Raw genomic sequence first — 22520 nt, 5'->3', positions numbered from 1 at the left:
TTTAAACACGAGCATTTAGAAAAACACGACGGGATATTAACTGAGATAACTACCATAATAACTATAATCGCTCTGAAGAAGCTCCAATGCACCTGAACTATTAAAACGAACATGATCGGCGAAAGGGGGATGGTTTCTCGTTTGAGAGGGCGTTTCAAGCGACTAGAGACGTCTGAAACGAGCCTTCCAGCGATTCTTCCCCCTTGTCTTAAGAGAGTAACGGAGAATCGCGATCAGAAAGAGAAAGAGAGAGAGAGAGAGAGAGAGAGAACGGAGCGTAACCCCACAACCTGATGAAGTTACATGTAGGAGGGAACACCTTTTACGGGGATAAATCTTTATTTAGACCCGCGTTGCCGATTTGCACGCTCTACTTTGCGTTCTCTCTCTCTCTCTCTCTCTCTCTCTCTCTCTCTCTATCTCTCTCTCTTTCTCTGTGAACGATGTGACTGGTTGGAATATATATCCCGGAAGCAGGAAGTCGATGACCGCGGCGGGCGTTGATGTTCGTGAACACCACGGTTGCTTCTATCTCTCTCACACCTACTTTCTTCTTCTTCTTCTTTCTGTAATGAGAGAGAGAGAGAGAGAGAGAGAGAGAGAGAGAGAGAACCGTAGGGGTTGGTTGCTCGATGTAGAAACGATTACCCGATATAGTTGTAACCCTCTCTTCTCTTACTCGCCCCCCCGGGTGTTCTCAGTCGATATATAAACCGACTGTGTACTATAGGAGAACGAGAGAAAGAGAGAGAGAGAGAGAAGTGGAGGGAGATAGTATGCAGGATCAGGGTTGCAAAGAGGGCAGGATCTCGCATAATGTGCGTGTAACACACCCTACTCATCACGCGCGACTTGCTCCCTTCCTGTATGCTGCCTGTGCCCCCCTTTAGCTAGGAAGCGACCCCAGAAAAGCTACCGGCCCTGAACGATTCGCCTTACCACCACCACCGTTACTACTACCATTACCATCGCCACAACCACCATCATCATCATCACTACCACTTCTACTACCTTCACCATCATCGTTATAACCCTCTCTCTTTCTCTCTTTATCTAGCTTATATCGAGAAACACACCCTCCTTCTTTCCACCTGACGTTGGACTGGTGTATCTTCTCTTCCTTCGAACCCGGAAGGAATTCTTCTTTCCTTGTCCCTCTTTCAATCCATCCATCTACTTATCTATCTATTTATCTATCTATTTATCTATCTATCTATTCATCTATCTATCTATCTCCCTCCAGGGTTCCGTAAAAGCCTCTGACGGAAAAAGGTCCATCCTCGTTATCGTACTTGCGGACGTAACGAGTTACCAGTTTGTAGGGTGAAGAAGAGAAGAAGAAGACGTAGAAGAAGAAGAAGAAGAAGAAGAAGAAGAAGAAGAAGAAGAAGAAGAGGATGGGTGTAACCACCGTCAGGAGCAGGCGCACAGTAGCGCGCGATGGATCTTTGATCTTCTTAGAAAACCCCCTTGTCCCACGTTCGTTTGATAATTAATAACCATGAGAGACCGGTCGACGGTTAATCGAGTTAGATTCTATTCTTGTACGACCGATAGAAGGAGCTGACGATGATGGTAACCGCTCGATGGTTGTATAACTTACGTGTACCTCTAGGATGCAGGATGGATGATAGTATGTACGTATGTTATGTATAGTGTATATATAATATCTATGCGTGTATATATACGTAGTTAACTCTCTTGCGACATTTTATCTTAAGAGGAAGAAGAGAAAAAAGAAAGAAAAAAAAGAGCAGAGTGAGAGAGAGAGAGAGAGAGAGAGAGAGAGAGAGAGACAGAGGAGAAAAAAAGAAAGAAGAAGAAAGAATAAGAACACGATGAGGTGGAATAATAATAATAAGAAGAAGAAGAAGTTTACAGTGGGAGGAGAAAGGTCTTCTGCTATAAATTACATGGATACTAGACGACGATTCTTTGGAGGATAGGAAGAAGCCGACCTGACTGCTCTCATCCAGTAGTAGGGGATCTGAGAACCTATCATTTCGATGGAAGAAATTTGTGATTCTTTAGGTCTGAAAAAAAAAAGGATAGGGAGAAAACACACTGGACGTCGTCGTATCGTCACGCTTGCTCACTCTTTCTCACTCTATCTTTTTTCTCACTCTATCTCTCTCTCTCTCGTTTGCTTTCTCTAGCTAGTCGGATATCGTTTAAATGGGCAACGAAAAGGGGGACTCTACCAGGAACCGGCGATTCTACGATTACGTTGGTAGTGGTGACTAGCACCACCTCTATTGGCCTTCCTCCTTCCGTCTCGGGTGCCAGGCACCTAATCGGAAAAGGGCAGCCCCCTCGAGACCCGCATCTCGTTACACGGAACGTCGTGTAATTAGCACGTCGTTGCGATCCGACTCTGTTTCTGTCTCTCTCTCCTTCCCTCCCCCTTTCTCTCACTCTCTCTCGTTTATATATATATACATATATATGTATATATTATATATTATATATGTATACATATATACCATATATATATATACATATATATATATATATATATATATATATGAGGGCTCGTAAATGAACGATTCGTCGAGGGTAGCAGACGAGGAGGGAAACTTCTCTCACTCTTACTGTCACACTCTCATTCTCTCATTCTCTCACTCTCGCTCTCTCTCTCTCTTTCTCGACGTATTTCCGCTGCCCGATATGTACCAACGCAGTAACCAAAAGGAAAAAAATTTGTTCAAATGAACTCGCCCGTAGAACCGTAAAACCTACTCTAACACGCGAATAGAACGAACCTATGTCAATTTGAAAAAATTTTTCTCGGAATGATTGAAGGCGAGATTTCTTTTTTTTGTTCCTTTTTCACACACATACGTACACACACACACGTATATATGTATATATATATATTCTTTTTATCTTTTTTATTTTTCTAAAAATCACAAAGAGAACGTTTGAAAATCGTTCGATCGAGAAGGACGGAATATGCATTAAAAAAAAATAAAAAAAAAAAATAAAAAAGAAAAAAAAACGATTGTTCTAATAACGAAGAAAAAATCTATAATAGAGGATACAAGTCTTGATGCGGGCCCAGATTATCAATTAACAAACATACTCTACACTCAGTAGTAAACTTCCTCCTACCCCACTTCGGCCAATCGTGTCGCTTTTTTAATTGACTCCAACCACCGGCAGAGGAAGTCAATGACGAAGTGTCAAAGCATTTTCGCACTTCCTCTTTTCTCCCTATCTCGCGTTCGCGTTTTCATTTGCGACAAAACGATACGTAGATACACGCACCCACATACACGCATACATACGCATATATATATATATATATATATATATATATATATATATATAACAACCTCTACGTAGATATCTACATATGTACGTAGGTATGGTGAACACCATTCGGAAATTGAAAATGAAAAACGAAATAGAACGGCAAAGGGGCAAAGAAAAATGCGTAAACGCGGTATTTAATCGCTATTGCTTAACGATATTGGGTTACTCTCGTCCCCTCTCTCTCACTCTCTCTCTATCCCACCACTCTTTCTCTTCCTCTCTCTCTCTCTCTCTCTCTCTCTCTCTCTCTCTCTCTCTCTTCGTTTATCTCGTATCGTACTGGCTCGATCAACACACTATAAAACTTTTCGTATTTCGTGGTTGGTGCATGCACTCGTACATTTTTCCCCTTTCTCTCTCTCTCTCTCTCTCTTTTTTACCTCTGTCTCTATCACGCTCTTTGTGGCGCGTCAAATTCGATATCGAGTTATTTTTCAGCGTGATTACATTAATTACCTGGTGACGACGCAAGCACGGTTCGCTATTACCATCTCTCTCTCTCTCTCTCTCTCTTGCTCTCTCTTGTTCTCTCTTTCTCTTTCTCTCTCTCGCATCGCCGCCGTACCGATATGCTCGACGATACAGAGCTCGTCCTCTCTGTAACGACGTTTTCAGCCGGTTATTCAGGCGAGAACGCGCGCGAGACCGAGGTGTTTCTATTTTCGAAAGTTTAACGCGATTGCGGCAGCCGCCGCCGCCGCCGCCATGTATTCTCTCTCTCTCTCTCTCTCTCTCTTCTCTCTCTTCTCTCTCTTCTCTCTTTATATCTACCACTTTGCTCTTTCTCAAGCCCTTTTCCAGGGCTGCCTGCCTGCTGCCGACGACCCCGTATCGTCTCGCCTTCGTTGCTCTTGCTTCTCTCCCTCTCTCACTCCTTTTCTCTCTTTTTCTCTCTTTCTCTATCTATCTATCTATCTATCCATCTCTGTTTCTCTCTCTCTCTTTTTTTTAACGTTTTAACGACGCGTTCGCGCGCCTTCTCTCGCGGCTTCTTTGCGTTCGACGATTTATGTCTCTTCCACTCTACGGTAGTTACGATCGCGAGCACGCGACTCTTGCCACCTTTAAAACCTATTTTCTCTTTCTTTTTCTTTCTCTTTCTTTCTTTCTTTCTTTCTCTCTCTCTTTCTCTCTTTCTATCTTTCTTTTTCTATTTAAGTATGTTACTATGTTTATTTTTTATGCAACTATTTGAAAAATATATATATATATATATTCGTTTGAATATATATAATCGTTTGAAATATAAGCAACTGTTCATTATTTGAAGAAATTTATATATATATATATATATATATATATATATAAAAATTATTTTTCTAACGATACCGTGACTTCCAAATTACATATCTTTAAAAAAAAGTTGATTACAAGAATAACAGGTATGTAATGTATTGTTAAAGATACTTCTGTTTTTATATACCTACTACAACCCTCGATTTAAAACTCGACGAGCTCGTATGTACAATACTCGTTAAAAAATCCGATCGACGCGACTCAAAATCCAAGAGAGAGAGATCAGTTTCTATCCCATATTATATTTTAGTCGAATGTCTCCCTTGCCTCTTCTCAGTACTAGGAAAAAATGTCTAAGTTTATATACGTCTTCTCTCTCTCGCACTCTCTCTCTCTCTCTCTCTCTCTCTCTCTCGCACTCTCTCTATGAATAGATCCAAGTACAAGTATAGGATTTCCTTTGATGTCGGCGAGAACGCGAAGAGGAAACGATTTCACTCTTATCGTTCGTTGTGCTCGCGAAATTCGAAAGAGCTTCTGCTCATCCTCTCTTTCTCTCTCTCTCTCTCTTTCTCTTTCTCATTCATATTTTCTCATCCCTTTTCTTTCATTTTCCACTCTTTCTTTTTATTCGTTCGTTTTCTCCCTTTTATTTTTATTTTTCTTCCGACTCTTTTCTTTTTTTTTCCTTCATTTTATTTTTTTATTTTTTTTTTTACTCTAATCGCTCTTCATCCTAAAACGTATCGCGACGTCGTCGTGTTTATATATACAACACACGCGTAAACATAACACGATATAAAGCAACGGAGAGCAAGTGAAAGAGACAGAGACAGGTAGAGACAGACAGAGAGAGAGAGAGAGAGAGATTGCTTGTGAGTCTCTTTTCGATTATATTACGGAAGGAACGTTCTCGCGAGCGAACGAGCAAGCCGAACGGTAGAGAGGTAACAATGTAGCGCGATCGTTATCCCTGTGTGTCGAATCGAAAAAGCAAAGCCTCCGTGCTATCTCCGATGAAAGCCGATAAGCTTGACGCGTCACACCGTCCGATATGTTGCATTTACCTACATACTACATACGACGTATTATACGTGACTGGATACTACGCACATATGTAGATGTACATGCATATATATATAATATGTATGATATATATATATATATATATATGTATGTATGTATATATAACAACGTATGGATCGATCAGATTTTCTCGTAAAATCAAGCCACGAATGATCTCCCGTCAAACTAGATTTCAAAGGTTGGTTAATAGTAGATTCTCTCGAGAACTGTAACGTGTCAAGTTAAAGAGATAAATAAAACCTCTGTACAATCGCAAATCGGAATGGTGAAAGAGGAAAGAGAAGGGATTGACTCTCCCTCTCTCTCTCTCTCTCTCTCTCTTGAATAAAAAGAAATTTTCCATACGTTTACTACCCTACCTACCAACGTATCTACCTACCTACCTACCTACTTCAGGAAGGAGAGAGATTAAAAGGAGATAAAAAAGGGGAAAAAAGAGGAGGACGAAGAAGAAGAAGAAGGGAAGAATGAAGAGCAGAGAAAAAGATTAGAAACATCGAACTAACAGGATTCCAAGCATGCAAAGAGACGACGACGTCGACGTTGACGTCGACGTCGACATCAACGACGACGACGACGACGACGACGACGACGACGACGACGACTCTTTCAATTTCGAGATCTCTCTGCGACGGATGTGTGCAACTCGTTAGATCAATGCCTCGACCGCCCATTTACTTGGCCCTTCTCTCTCTCTCTCTCTCTCTCTCTCTATCTATCTATCTCACTCACTCACTCGTTCTCTCTTTCTCTCTCTCTTTATCTTTTTTCTCTCTCGCACTCTCTTCCGGCATAACATTTATATCGGCATGGCTCTCCTCTCTCTTCGTTCCATCCTCCGCAGCATACATACCGAAGGCACCAGTACCCACCGCCACTACTACCACCACTACTATACCACCACCCACTACCACCATCATCATCCACAGCATCCAACCTATCTCGGTGACGATGGGCCGGTTCCCCAAGCGAAGCGGCGTTGATGCTAAGCTAAGCGAAGGTTCGCTCTTTGATCTTCTGCTTCCTATATATAAACACGAGAGACGAAGAGAGAGGGAAGGAGAGAGAGAGAGAAAGAGAAAGAGAGAGAGAGAGAGAGAGAGAGAGAGAGAGAGAGAGAGAGAGAGAGGGAGATGGAAGGAAAGAGAGAACGAAAGAGAGAGAGAGAGAGAGAGAGACAGACGAAGAGATGGCCTCCATTCCGTCGTATCTCCTGCGTGGGGTCTTTATACGTCCGACTGTATTCCCCTACATCCATTATCTGCATACGTACTGGGGATACATCATGCGAGTGTAACATTCTCTCTCTCTCTCTCTCTCTCTTTCTTTCTTTTTTTCTTTCTCTTTCTCTCATGCTCTCCATACTACTCTCGACTCGACTATTCGCATTTCTACAAGAGAGAAAAGCGCGAAAGGAACGCGGATAGTTGACCGTTTTCTCTCTCTCTCTCTTTCTCTCTATCTCTATCTCTATCTCTATCTCTATCTCTCTCTCTTTCTGTGCTTCTCGACGTTACCTTTAATACCTTTAAACGCTTCGAACTTCGTCTGCAAACGAATCCGATTCGGCGACGAGATTACGATAGAGGGAGGGAGGGAGGGAGGGAGGGAGGGAGGGGGAGAGAGAGAGAGATGAGAGCGTCCGAACTCTCGCCCGATTAAATTGCTTTCCGCGCCCAACCGAGTGACTCTCTCTCTCTCTCTCTGTCTCTCCTCGATCCCTAGGAGTAAGAGGAATTCGATCGGATCAAGGCCGCATCGAAATTGGCTCGAAAGAGTGGATTTTCGAAGGATTCCGACGAAGTTATGGGATGCAATTATACACTATCCTTTTCTTTCCTCGCTTCCAATTAACTACAAATCGTACGTCGTCGTCGTCGTCGTCGTCGTCATCCTCCCTCCCGTATCGTTACGTGATTATATGTAATCGTCGTAAACAACGCGTTTGTTTCCTTAATTTTTTGAAATTCCGACGAATTAGAAAAGAGAAAGAAAAAGGAACAAAAAGAGGAAATATATACGTATAAAATCGATACTGTTTAATATCTTACAAAAAGTAACGTTTAATTTTTACAGAAAGCATTCGTCGAAAGCGTGAAAAATATAAAATTGATTTAACGTATTTTCGAGTCGGATGCTCGACTCAAAAAAAAAGAACAAGTAAATAAATAAATAAATAAATAAATGAAACAGGAGGGAAAAAAAAGAGAAAAAATGGTCGTATCGTGAGAGTAACGAAAAAGAAAAAAAAAAGATTAAAAAAGGAAAAAGATAAAAAAAGAAAATTGAAGGGAAAAAAAAAGAAATAGAAAGAAAACCCTCTTAATGAGAATATATCCTCGTACGTCGTTAAATTAACGAACATGAAATCGACGACTACAGGTAGGTAGGTAGATTGAAGTGAAAGAGCGAGCAAGAAACAGAGAGAGAAAGATTGCACGCGCGTGCGAGCAGGAAAAAGAAAGGAAATCCTTCTTCGGGAGAGGGAACGAACGACTTTTTAACGAGAGAGCCGCGCGCGGAAAAGAAGCATGGAGTCGGGTAAAAGGCGCGCTCGGCGGAAAACGCGAGACGTCGTCATTCGACTTCGCGTAATAGAAAGAAGAAAAAAAAAAGAAAAAAGGAGCAAAGAAAAAAGAAAGGAAAAAAGCAAAGAAAAAAACGAAAGAAAGAAAGAAAGGAAGGAAGAAAGAAATAGAGAGGGGGAAAGAGAGAGAGAGAGAGAGAGAAAATAAAAAAAACAGCTTCGGATACAGAAAGAGAGAGAAAAAGAGAGAGAAAGAGACGACATCGACGCACAAGTAAGAACGTGCGTGTTACAAGTGTTGCTTTACGTTACTCGTTGGTTGGCGCGACTTTAATACAAAGGAAACATGGGGGGTGGACGTAGAGGGTGGTAGGGAAGAGGTGGAAGAAGGGAGAGAAAGGAAATAATAATGCGATAATGAAACAACGTTTCGTTCTCGTTTTACTCGAAGGAAGATACCATATACCTGCGCAATAACGGACACGCACGATCTTTCTCGCGCCTTTAGAGATGCGCACGCGCGTATACACGCACGCACGCATGCACGCACGAATGCACGAATGCACGAACCCATACAGGAACCCGTATAACACGAACCCATGCACGAACGCACGCATCTACTCGAGTCACCGCACCCTATCTCTCTACAAACTCAACTCATTAACGAGAATACGACAGGAGCTAAGCGATTTCAGCGCGAGCCGAGATTCCTACGAGAAATTCTTCGTGCGTGAGACGCGCGTCACGCCTTGAGATTATTTTTTTCCACCCCTTCTTCTTTTTCTCTTTTCTTCTTTTCTTCTTTTTTTCTTTTTTTTTCTTTATGCATTTATAGATCAGAACTTAGATGTCAACCGATTATCACGAAAACGAAGTCCGATGGCAATTTCTTTGTTGTTTCTCGCACTCCTTTTCTTTTTTTTTTCTTTCTTTCCTGTCGATACCTCGCGTTACGAAATTATGACAAATTAACGAAAGAGAAGAAGAAAATAAGGATTAAGAAATTACATCGACGGTTCTAAGAATTTTCTAACAATTCTATAACTCACAAAAAAAGAGATAAAAAGATAAGTAAAAATTGATTAAAGAGAGAGAGAGGGGGGGGAGGTAGGAAGGAAGGAAGGGAGAGAGGGAGACTGATCAACGACAAAAAGGTCACATGGTGATCTCGCTTTATAGGATCAAAAATGAGTACAATAAATTTCCATCTAGATTGGATTCTCCACAAATTTAGAAGGAGATTAGGAAGATTTTCGGTGATCAAGGAAGCGATTCCACTTTGCGTACGGACTAAATAGAAAGACAGAGAGAAAGAGAGAAAGAGTACAAGAGAGAAAGAGAGAGAGAGAGAGAGAGAGAGAGAGCTAGGGAGAGATTCGGAGTACAGTGTAGAGATCCGGGTTTTGCCCCCTGGCGCCGATTAGGCTGCAATTAGGTCGACATTGTTATGTTAATGGCGACCGGTCGGGGGGATAATATTAGGGTAGACCGTGGGGAATGATGTTATAATATTTCAACACCAGTACCCCAGGGTTGCCGGTGCTCAATTGATAAATCATTTCGTAAGTGGCGGGGTGCGATATTATATTCATATTCGAAAAGAGAGGGGAACGATGAGAGAGTGTACGAGAGAGAAAGAATAGTCAGATAGTTCGTTCTCTCTTTTTCTCTCTCTCTCTCTATATATATAGATAGATATATATATAGATATATGTATATATCGTTCTCTAGCCATCCCCGACCGCACGGATCGTGTCGGCGACCATTCATGGCTCCCGCCTCGTGGATCATCGCGGATAATCGTCGTGCGAGTCGGCCTATTGCCCGCAACATTCGGCTCTAATTCAACAACACCGGTCTCGACCCTCTCATCATGATCTTATGCGTATGTTCAGCCAGTGTGTACGTACGTACGTACATATATATATCTATATATATATTATATAGTGGACTGCTCTTTTTAACAAACGGGGGAGAAATTGACTCCTCCGTTTATAAAACCTGCTATAATATTTTCACAATTTATGTACCAAAGAAAAAAAAGAAAGAGAGAGAGAGAGAAAGAGGAGTCTCTTAAAACTCGACTTATACATTTTCCAAATTTTCCAATTATTATTATTATTATTATTATTATTATTATTATCGAGATAATATTTGTTAATTTGTTGAATATCGCACTATATACATACATACATACATACATACATATAACGCGCTATAATAAATCGCGTAATTTTCTTTCGTTTATCCACGTGAATATTTCAGTGAGAGAAGAAAAAAACAAAAGAAGCAAAAAAAAAAAAGAAAGAAGAGAAAAAGAAATAAATAAGCAAAGATACGAATGATAAAAGAAATTCGATAAATCCTCGGGTAATCTCGTCGTCCCATCGAAGCCAAAGTAACACGAAGTTAAGAGGATGGCTCTCAAGAAGCATTAACGAAACGTCCACTCGAGTGCTTCAATCTTAACCTCTAACGAAGGAGGATGAAGACACGTTTCGTGGAATCGAACGCGGAAGAAGCGTGTAGTCCCGAACGCGTGCTAACAGGTGGACCAAATCCGATATCCCCTGACACACTATATACCTACGTATCTATCTATCTATCTATCTCTCTATCTTTCTCTTTCTCTTTTACCACTTAGAACCCTCGTGATGATATTTGTAGAAGCTTGGAAAATAAAATAGAAGAGAAGAGAGAAGGAGAATATGGCTGGAACAGATTCCTAAGAGAGCAAATGTATGAAAGTAGAGAGAGAGAGAGAGAGAGGATAGAGAGAAAGATAAACAGAGATAAAGAGCGTGTCCGAAACGGATAGTGTGCGGTACACATTGCGGACGGTAGTATAAGCGAGAATATGAGTGAGAGGTTGAGTTTTAGCAAAAAGGGGGTTTTGGGGTGTTAAGGGGAGAGTAAGGGGAGAGAGGATGAGCGACGATAGACAACCGCACGCGATTGATGGGGTGCAAACGGGGTCGACCGCGCCCGACGGCCTCACCTAACAGCCGTATTACACGGGCGTTATATTTATTTAATACGCGGCTTTTCGGCTTCTATACTAGTAGTACCACTACCACCATCACCACCACTACTACTACTACTATTATCCATCACCACTACTATCGCTATTATTTTACCTTCACGTAGATATAAATACATGTATATGCATGTATAGATGATACGTATATTTATGTGGAGATATAGGAGGGTGGTGATGATGGTAAAGGGGGCGGGTGGTGGTAAAATTGGGAGGGGGGTTAGAAGGGGTACGACGAGTAGACAAGGGGAGCATAACCCAGCGTTTTGCACGAGGATATTACACGAGTTATTATTTCTGCTTGTGGCTACGATCCCTTTTCTCGCTGCCCTTGTATTCTCTCTCTCTCTCTCTCTCTCTCTCTTGTTTTCTCTTCTGACTACCCTATCTACCTACCCTGCCTGCCAATCGACGAGTTATATAGTCGAGTTCCATTGTACCCGAGCAAAGTGTGCCGTTTAGATGGTCTCTCGTCGTCGTCGTCGTCGTCGTCGTCGTCGTCGTCGTCGTCGTCGTCGTCGTCGTCGTCGTCGTCGTCGTCGTCGTCGTCGTTGTCGTCGAAGTCGACGTCGTCGTCGACGTTGATGTCGTTGTTGGGGAGTAAATGCAATATTTTCTCTCCATCTCTCTTTCTCCTTTCTCTCGATGGAAAGGAGATGAGCATATAAGGGGAAAAAGATGATTTAGTCGAAATAGGATAAACTATACTACCTTCTCTCTGTATACCAATCCTTGATGTCTCTCTATAAAGACTTTTTTCTTTTTCTACTTATCACATTCCCCGATTACATATGCTTACTTGGATCTACGCGAGTATGTTGAAAGAGAGTGACGGGAGAGAGGGAGAGGGGTTAAACGTAAGTTAGGCAACTTTTCGAATGTACGAATGTACGAATATGAACGAATGTTTGAGTTTAAAGATACGATGATATTTTTACGTTTTACTAGAACCAGGAATAATCATCCATTTGTTATTTCATTTATAGATTTTCGTGAAATTTCGATTTGTACGATCTTTCGTTAAATCGGTATTTCAATCGGAATTAGCGCTTCCTTTTATCAGATATTTCGTAGAATTTATTTTAGGTCAATGTCAGTAGGATATAAAGAAGGAAAAAAACTTTCTTCTTTCTTTTTATCGCAATTATATAATTTACGTGAATATTTATATATTTATGTATGTACGTATGTTGGAAGTGTTATAATAGCAATTTCTCTCTCTCTCTCTCTCTCTCTCTCTCTCTCTTTCCGTAATAAAAATTATTTGTAGATCGTTTTCTCGAGGCAGATCGTTCGTGGTAGCTATTTTACATGTACAAAGTCGTTTGAAAATGTTTATTTTGTACCGATGCCAAACGAAATTTCGAAAAGAGAGAGAGAGAGAGAGAGAGAAACAGAGATTGGTTTACGAGAGGAATATAAAAAAGCATGATGGTCAGTCGTAAAAACCGATCGGTACATTTTTAATGGCTCGACAAGTGTGTCTTTGGAAAAAAAAGAGGGAGGGAAAGAGTGAAAGAGAGTGAGAGAGAGCTTTCTATTGGTCGCACTAAAAAAGAGGCGATAATGATCATCGAACACCGTTCGAAAAAGAGGCACCTGCCTTCGTGTTTGACCATTCAACGCAATCGTTATGCTTTCGATTTCACATTGTGTAATATGTACCTTATTATATTACCTATAATTTCACTGGATGATTTCCAAGAGTTACTAAATTTATAGAAGAACGTTAGGAATGTTATGTAAAAATAGAAAGTGGCCTATATTTCATTCATCTCTCTTTAAACAATATTTATCGACGTGCGATAAGATAAAAAATAAAAAAGAAAAGAAAGAAAAGAAAAAGGAAGTAATACAGAAAGAAAGAAAGAAAGAAGAAAAGGATAAATAATCGTTCATCGAAAATTTTCTTTTTTTAATTGATACATCAGTGCATTTTGTATGTATATATATATATATATAATTTATATGTAAGAAATATTAATTCGTTCTTTTCCCTCGTGATACCCATAGATATGAGAAAAATTAAATAATAAATAAAATTAAATTCTTTGAGAATCTTTCACTTGACGCCTCTTCTATTATTATTAACAAAAATAGTTTGAGACAATTTTCGTAGACAACGTTTGGACAGTTCGTAATGTTTCTTATTTTCATTCATTTCATATATAGTTTATATTTTTTCTTTTTTTTTTTTTCGTTTTATAAAATTACAAAATATAAAACGAAACAATGAGACAAATTATACTCTTCCTAATACTGTTCTATTCCATCCAATTTTTACCTGATATTACTTAAACGAATATATTCTACACTGTCGATAGAATTTATCATTATCTTATTTAAAAGGATTATGACGAACGGAGGACCACCCACGAAGGTAGAAGTTGCGGATAGACGTAGATCGATTCGATGGGGCGAACATGATACTACTCCTCGTATGGTCCACCACGAGGATCGACGGATTAGGCTAATCACCCTTACCGAACGCGTTCCACATTGGCACTCAGCAACTCTCTCTTCTCTCTCTCTCTCTCGTTCTCTCGTTCTCTATTACGCCCTGACGAACCTATCTCGACTAAGTAAGAGTCCATCGACTCTTCGACAAAGCTCTGCGTGAAACGTATTAGCGTTTCGGCTATCTCCCCCAACCCCCAACCCCCAACCCCCACCAACCTCACGAAACCTCCCTTCACCACTACCGATTATATTCTTAATGCCCCCTTTTTTCTTTTTTTTTCCATGGGACAGAGAATCTAGTCGGTCGACCGTAAAACGAAACCCCTCGATAGACTTTACCTCTTCAAAAGCATTTCGTGAAGATAAACCCTTCATTGATAAGGAGAATACCCGTGAAATAGAATTAATGTATTTACATGTATCGCATCGTTTACTATCAAACGATATTTTTTTTCTTTTTTTTTTTTTTTTAATAATGCAACTAGTAGATACGTAAGTCGATGTGTTCGTCGTATAAAGATGTTAGATACGTTCGACACACATATTTATATAAGTAACGGGGATGTAAATTTTATTATATGTATTAATAGATAAATATAAAGGAAGATCCGGTTCGTTGTAAAGTCTGTTGTCTTCTATTTTTTAAAATCGATTTGTAATATCGATCATTTGTAATATATCATTATACAATATATCCGATAACAGAATAAAATTAATTCCAATTGGATTCTATTGATTTTTTAATATGATTTCGAATTTTCTTCTTCTCAAGAAAATCTCGAGAAAGTTCTGACAAAAATGAAAGAAGAACGATAGCAAAATGGAGAGAAACGAAATATATGCGTATATATTTTTTCTCTAAAGTTTCGCGGATACGAAAAAAATTCAATTGTCCAATCAAATTCAACATCCAAAAAGTCATTGTAAAAGAAAAGTATTTAACACGTTGAATGTCGCATTAATTAATATTAAAATACTAACCGGTCAACAGTGCCAACGTGAATCTATCATTATATGATACATATTATTTAAAAGTATAAAATAAAATATCATGAAGATAACTTGAGCTATATAATCATATTTAATGAATTTATCTTACCGGAGATCTTGGTACTGATAGTAGTAACAATGATAATATCGAAAAATTTATAAATATTGACATTTACTCTGATAATGCGTTTCTACCGATCATGGCGTCCTCGGTTACCTATGTTACCTATAACGTCACGAACAAATTACTCGCTGCCGGTTCGTAACACTGCTGATTCTCAAAACATTCAACGTGTTAACAATAACAATAACAAATGAGAAAAAAAATAATCAAACGATATTATATCGAGCGATTGAAAAGATACACAACTTACGAAAGATTCTTCAGGTAGAAAATTCACCTACTAGCCACATAGATGGACGATAGATATAGGTTATCTATATCGAAAACGGTAGACAGGTATTTTCTAAGGACTTACCTGAAACAGAGAAAAAGAGAAAAAAAATGAAGGTTAACGTCGAGATGTCGAATAGAAGAGAAAAAAGGAGGAGAAAGAGTCTCGGGAGGATGCAAGAGGATGGAACAATGCGTGCGAACAATGGCGGAGGATGCGAATCTTTTCCTTCTTTTCCTATCCACTTCCAACTCGACCATCCCCATCCCCATCCTCATCATCCACCTCCACAACTGTTCTTATCATCCACTACATATACCGTTACTTACAGAACGATATCGTTGTTGTACCCTCCGGAGTTTCGCTACATTTGTCGCTTCGTTCGACGACAGACAGCAACGGAGGATGACTCTCTCTCTCTCTATCTCTTTCTCGCTCTCTCTCTCTCTTTCTCGCGGCAGCCCAGCCAGCCACGTCATATTTTATCGTCGTCATTACGACCAAGACAGAGAGATAGAGAGAGATAGAGAGAGAGAGAGAAGGACCGTTGCTTTCAGATACGACCCTTTGAGACGAAACGGGCCACAAGAAGAGGAGGGGAGAAGAAGGAGGAAGAGGAGGAGGAGGAGGAGAAGGAGGAGGAACGGCCTTTCTCATTACACGATATTATAAAACGTGCGAAAAAAGGGCCGCGAGCGATGATATACACATATATACGTACGTACTGCAAACACATACACGACCACTCTCTCTCTCTCTCTCTCTCTCTCTCTTTCTCTCTCTTTCTCTCAATCTTTCTATCTCTTTCTTTTTTATTTTCACTCTCTTCTTCTAGCACACGACCTTCGATAAACGCCGGTGGCTCGTACTAACGTATGTATGATACGTAAGTACGTAAGTATGAAAGAACGGAAAAGAGATTGCAGGGTATTTCGAGTGTTTTATGAAACGATTCTGGCTTGTACAATGCAATTTGCTTATCCGTACGATCCTTCGATGGAGTGACTGACTGACTGACTGAGTGAGTGAGTGAGTGAGTGAATGAGTGAGAAAGTGAGAGGGAGAACGAAAAAAAGAAAAAATAAAAAAGAAAATTCCACATAAAGATACTGCAATGGCTTTCATCCGTATTATTCGTATTCTTTTTTTGTTTACTTCTTCTTTCTCCTTTTGTAAAAATTTGTTCAAAAGAAATTTATTTTCAATATCCGTCGAAAAAGAAAAGCGGAAGAAGAACGAGATCTTTGATCATCGTATTATCTTTGTTATATTTTTCAAAGAATTTCTTCGATCCAACGAACGATTATCGTCGCGACGATACGATAAGAAGAAAATATGTAAGTACGGTGGTGGTCTCTTATCTTGTCTAACGCAAGTCGAGGTGTTTGTCCTCGTCGAAGAAAAGAGAGAGAGAGAGAGAGAGAGAGAGAAAGAGATGTGTGGATTATAGGTAGTAAAAAGAAGAGTGCAAGAAGAAAAAAAAGAGAGAAAGAGAGAGACTATGAAAGAGGAAAAAAGGAAGAGAGAGAGAAAGAAAGAGGTGCCAGAATCTAGGTACATACATACATCGTTGCAAACGGTATATTGTTCATAAATTAAACGTATAAAACCGTCGGGTTACGTCGGCGTCTTTGATGTTAGATAGTCGGCAAATACGTTACTTCTATTTACAAGAACGAAGCTTGTAACAAAAAAAAAAGAAGAGAAAGAGAAAAAGAGAGAGAAAGATATATATATATATATATATATATATATATATATATATATATATAATACGATATAGCACATGATTAAGAATTAATAGGAGTAACCCACGAAATCTTCCCTGGTGACCCCACGATTCAAGATTTATGGGATTTATGAGGCTAAACATCAAACGATATGTATATATATATATATGTACATTCGTAAATACCAGTGATATTCAATAAAGTATAACACGAAAGGATCGTCGATCTTTTTAAAGGAAAGGCCAAATCCTGATTTGCACTTTCCTTCGGTCATTCAATAGAAAATCATTATTCAATATATACACACATATATATTATATATATATATTTTTTATCGGAGAGAAAGAAAAAAAAAAAAAGAATGAAGATTGATAAAAGTCTTTCGCCAAAAGGAAACACAGATTTACGGTAGACCGTTATGAATGAGAACATTGTCGCCGGAGCGATAACTTATCAATGTGCCTGTGTCAACTATATATATAAAAAAAAAAAAGAGAAATATTCAAATGAATCAAAAAAAAAAATAAATAAATAAATAAATAAATAAATAAATGGAAGAGAAAAAAAAAGAGAAAAAGATAAAGAAAGAAGTATCCATATATGAGCGATAACTATTCGAGAAAGCGTATTCTAACGTTTGTCTAATTAATCATCAAGAAACAACGGACGAGATGATTTCCTTCCTCCTCTCTCTCTCACTCTCTCTCTCTCTCTCTTCCTACCTCCTTCCTTCTTTCGTTCCTTTCTTCGCGTAAGTGAAAATTTATTTGTACCTTCTCTTCCAAAAAATCTTTCTATTACGATCGCTCGCTGCTCTCTTTCTCTCTTTTTCTCTATCTTTCTCTCTCTCGTGCTCTCTCTCTTTTTCGTTCGGCGAAAAGCGGCCGTCACGCGTTCGCCCACGCCCTCGTAATATCGAAAAAGCAGCAATTTGCCGGGCTGCTGCCAATTATCGACGAGGCCACGACGGGTATAACGCGGGAATACTGGTCGTTAGGGTAGTTAACGAGTAAGCCGGCACGTGACACGAGTCTCGTGGTTCGAGATCAGCGAGTGAGTGAACGAGTAAGTGAGAGAGAGAAAAAGAGAGAGAGAGAGACAGAGAGAGAGAGAGAGAGAGAGAGAGAGAGAGAGAGAGAATGAGTGAGAGAAGGGTTCTCGCGAGAAAAGAGGAGCACCCTTTTTCTTTCTCTTTCTCTCCTTTTTCTCTCTCTCTCTTTCTTTTCCTTTCTCTTTCACTCTCTTTCTTTCGAATGTCGGGCTACGGCACGCGTGGCTCGCTTCTTTACGACAGTACTGAACGATGAGGACGAAAGAAGAAATCGGTTAAATGGTTGAGAACCACTGCTCGGCACGTCCGGTGGGGACTGGCTTTCGCGCAGGGACCGAAGGAGACGCCGTTGCTGCTGCTGCTGCTGCTGCTGCTACTCTGCTGCTGGAGCAAAGAGTGAGAGAATGAGAGAATGAGAGAGCGAGAGAGAGAGAGAAAGAGAGAGAGAGAGAGAAGAGAAGGAAAGGGTCGGTGAGTAGACGACGAAGGGCAGAGCGAGGGGAGCGGTCCAGGGCCGTGCTTTTGGTTGAAAGAACCATCCCCCTAAAATACACTAATCGGATCTTCTTTATTTGATTTTTCCTTTTACAATTTCGGATATACGTGTAATTAAGTATTTATAATTACTTATGTATATATATAGTCTTGAAATAATCCGAATGGTATTAGTTGATTTCTGACGATTAACGATTAGATTTTGGAGAATCCGATAACTACACGATGAATATTTGACAAACGAATATTTCATTCTCGATTTATGCGATATATAATGAGATACTGGATTGATCGATTGATTAATTAGTAGAAATATATTATTCTTATTGAAATTTTTATTATAATTTAATACTAATAGATATTATCAAATATCGGTATTGTCTTTTCATGAGAAAGGGATAAGAGACGTTTTGATCGGTAAGAAAATGAGACATCTTTTAAAACGATTCAGTCAAGAAAAGATTAAGCGATTCTATGAACTCCCTCGCGATATATCTAAAACGAAGGACGTATCTAAAATAAATGAGAGAACTGTGGACAAGTAATATTTGAAACATATACATACATACATACGTACGTACGGATCTTATTAGATTACGTTTTTAAACTTAATAATACATTCTAGAACAATAGAATTCTGATAGTCAAATAGAAAGAAAGACCGATTAAAAGCAAAGAAAGACAAAGACAAAGACAAAGAAAAAGAAAAGAGAGCGCCAATAAATAATATAATAAGGATCGTGATAATACTCCGCCCTCCGCGACCTCCTACCACCATCATTTAATCCAGCTTCGCTGAACCAAGTAACTAAGAAAAACGCTCTAAGAAATTTCCGATCGACATTAGCAACAAAATTCTGAAAGCGGCGGCCCTGTGGAAGCGCAGAAACGAGGAGACGAAGCGCAGCAATCGAGAGAGAGAGAGAGAGAAAGAAAGACAGAGAGAGAGAGAGAAAGAGAGAGAGAACGAGAAAGAGAGAAAGAGAGAGACTGAGAGAGAGCGAGAGAGAGAGAGAGAGGAGGAGGAGGAAGAAGAGGGAGTAGTAGTAGACGAGGCTGATAGATCATGTCGCGCACGAGGAGGGACGAGCCAGAGAAGGGTAAAGAGGAGATGGAGAAGATGGTAGAGAAAGAGAGAGGAGGAGGAGGATGAGGAGGAGGAGAGAAGGAGGAGAAGGAGAAGGAAGAGGACAGAGAGAGAAGGCGGGGTGGCAGGGGGAGGGAAGAGGAGGAGGCAGACGGCGGAGGGCGTCCGGCAACTGCGTCGGTAACGAGGACCAGCAGCGACGTCGGCGGCAGCAGAGGCGGCGGCAGAGGCGACACCCACTACACGTTCGCCTTCTCTCCGTCTCTTTGTCCTCTCTCTCTCTCTCTCTCTCTCTCTCTCTCTCTCTCTTTTCGTTGTACATGGCTCCTCCCTCTCCTCTCTCGCCACTGTTTCTGACCATCGTCTCGTATGTATATTCTCTCTCCTTCTCTTTCGAACATGTACGAAAGAGAGAGAGAGAGAGAGAGAGAGAGAGAGAGAGAGAGAGAGAGAGAGAGAGAGAAATGCACGCATTTCTCTCTCCGTTAACCAGACTCGTTCGTTTCTCTCGTACGCCGTTTCCTCTTCGTTTCTGCATCTCCGTATAAGAGAGATAGAGAGTGAAAGAGAGAGAAATGAGAGGAGGAGGAGGAGGAGGAGAAGGAGGAGGAGGAGGAGGAATGGTACTCTCCTCTCCGGTTACAATGTTGCCGCGTCAGAGGCGCACACGGCACCGCCGCCACCGAGCGGGTTGCGCCTCGAATCGCATCGCACCAACGAGCCAGGAGCGTAGAGACCTCGAGCGGCCCTCCTCCTCTTCTTCGTCCTCTTCGTCCTCTTCGTCCTCCTCCTCCTCCTCCTCCTCTTCTTCTTCTACTTCTACTTCTTCTTCTTCTTCTTTATCCTTTTCGTCTTCATCTTCTTCATCATCCTCATCTTCTTCATCTTCATGTTCGTCTTACAGCTAGTATTATTACTACTATTATTACTATTACTACTATTATACTCTGAGGAATTCTACCCCCTCTCACTCTCCCCTACCACCCTTTTTCGATTCTTCTTTTATCCCTTTATATCTATCTCTTCGTTTTTTATTTTTCCTCGTAAAGCTCCTTTTTCGTGGAACGCCCCTGAAATCGTGACGATCATAACCGAATCGATTCTTACTCCTTTCGATCATCTTCTTTCACTTTCGTTTAGTGGTTCAACCAACCGACCAACCAACCAACCAACCAACCAAGCAGGCACGAGATGGATGACACGCGGATTCGTTGTTGCCAGTCAGATTCTTTTTATTTTTTTATTTTTGTGTTATGTTTTTTATGTACAGAGATTAAGGGTTCATTCCGTTAAGGGATAATAAATGTTTTCATTAATCACGTGATTTAATTATCCTTCGTCGGATCATCCTTCATCTATCGATGATACCTATTGTTATTTCATATTATTCGATTCGTTTCATAATCCCTCCAAAAACAATGAAAAAAAAGAAAAAGGAAAGTAAAAAAGAAATAAAAAGAAATCGCGTGCTCATCCTACATTTTTCTACGCAACAGAATCTTGAGAGAATATATTTTATCGATGAGAGAAATATGAAACGAAGAGCGTTTATCAAACTCAAACCGCCCACGTGAAAATGACAAAAACGACAAAGACGACGACGACGACATTCTTTATACTCCCGAAACGTAAATTACACTGCATCGAAAAAAAATTAATTGATCTTTAACTTCACACTTCAGATCCCTATTTATCACCATATATTAAATTGTCCAATAAGTAATGTTGAAATTTTCGATATATAAAATTCAATCTGTAAAATCGTTAAAAAAAAAAAGAATTATCGAATACAGTAATCGTTATAAACGAAATTATATTGGATAACTTGTTATTGACAATTTTTAGGGAAAATTACATATTGCGATCGATCCAATATATTCCATATACAAATAAATACAAGATAATTTGTGTAATATATTATACAATTGTTTATTTACACGATAGCACACTGGTTGACACAGTCCAACAGAATAATATCGTATAGTATACTACGGTTGTTTATTTATATATAAAATATTGAAAAATATTCCGACATTGTTATTTACTGATCGATCCAATATGTATAAATTGAAAAAAAGAAAGAGAAAAGAGAACAAAAGATTAATAAAAAAAAAAGAAAGGAGAAAAAGAGAGAGAAACAAATAAAGAGAAGAAAAAGAATCTTTCCAAAGTGATCGCTAAAGGAAGCACGAAGGATTAACTAATGTAAGTAAACAAACAAAACATGGACGATAAAGATGGAAGCCGGAAAAAAAGATGAAATCGTACAAACCAGAAGCTCTAAATTCGAAACATATATATATATGTATATATACATATATACAAGTATATATGCGTACTACGCATAAAAAACTTACGCATCTCACATAAGCCATTTATATATACACACATATATATATATATACGTACATACATATTATACATACGTGGATTGTGATTTCACGCGAGTGGCCTTAGAAGAGGATGTCTCTCTCTCTTTCTCTCTTTCTCTAAGGTACGCGTAAAGCGTGCCTACGTGGGCGTCGCCACTTCGTAAGAGTTTATCGGAACACGAAACCGCGTTAGCCGACTCGATAAATAAATCGAGGTTTATTTGGGCTCGTCGTGCCACCGATAAAACGCCTGAAACACAGTTCGCTTCGTCGTAGTTGTCGCACGTGCACCTTTTTCCGTGTGCACACGTTTCTCTCTCTCTCTCTCTCTCTCTCTCTCTCTCATACAAAGGACATACACACATTCGTTTCACGAGAAGAGATCACGATCTTAAAACGACAGAGTGCCAAAAAAAGACGTCGTCCCGCGTCTCTTCCCCTATCCCATCATTTCTCCTCCTCATCTCTTTCTATTTTATCTTTTTTTCTTTCTCTCTCTCTCTCTCTCTCTCTCCTTCTATCTTTTTTTCTCTGTCTGTCTCCGTCTCTCTTGTCTTCCCATGCACGAGAGAATGGTCCAATCAAATCGCGATTTAAAACGCGCGAAAATGTAGACCGTGTCTTATGCAAATCCCTCGACTCTACCGAACGGGCGACATATGGATGCCGACTGTTCGACTTCACGCGCCTTAATGGCAGTTTATCCTACGGTGTGTGTTATTTCGACTCGCAAGCCCCT

At 39.9% G+C, this 22520-nt stretch overlaps 1 protein-coding gene across 3 annotated transcripts in view; it reads right to left on the bottom strand.

Moving 5' to 3' along the window:
• LOC127061696 (protein pangolin, isoforms A/H/I/S-like) overlaps positions 1 to 22520 on the bottom strand; it is a 141735-nt gene that overhangs the window by 36516 nt on the left and 82699 nt on the right. Inside the window, exon 4 of one of the 3 annotated variants that reach the window (XR_007780934.1) lies at positions 15026 to 15130. The exons of 1 other annotated variant lie outside the window; for it this stretch is intronic. Coding sequence is in view for 1 of the 2 variants with exons in the window: in XM_050988960.1 (XP_050844917.1) it covers positions 15119 to 15130 (12 nt within the window). In the remaining variant the exon portion in view is untranslated. Of the gene's footprint in view, positions 1 to 13095; positions 15131 to 22520 lie in introns of those variants that run through there. One more of the 3 variants, XM_050988960.1, reaches the window with a different exon arrangement.

Source organism: Vespula vulgaris, chromosome 1, assembly GCF_905475345.1.
Source record: "Vespula vulgaris chromosome 1, iyVesVulg1.1, whole genome shotgun sequence".
Classification (NCBI taxonomy): domain Eukaryota; kingdom Metazoa; phylum Arthropoda; class Insecta; order Hymenoptera; family Vespidae; genus Vespula; species Vespula vulgaris.
Note: the sequence above shows the minus strand (reverse complement) of the source record. Positions and strands in the feature narration are given on the sequence as shown.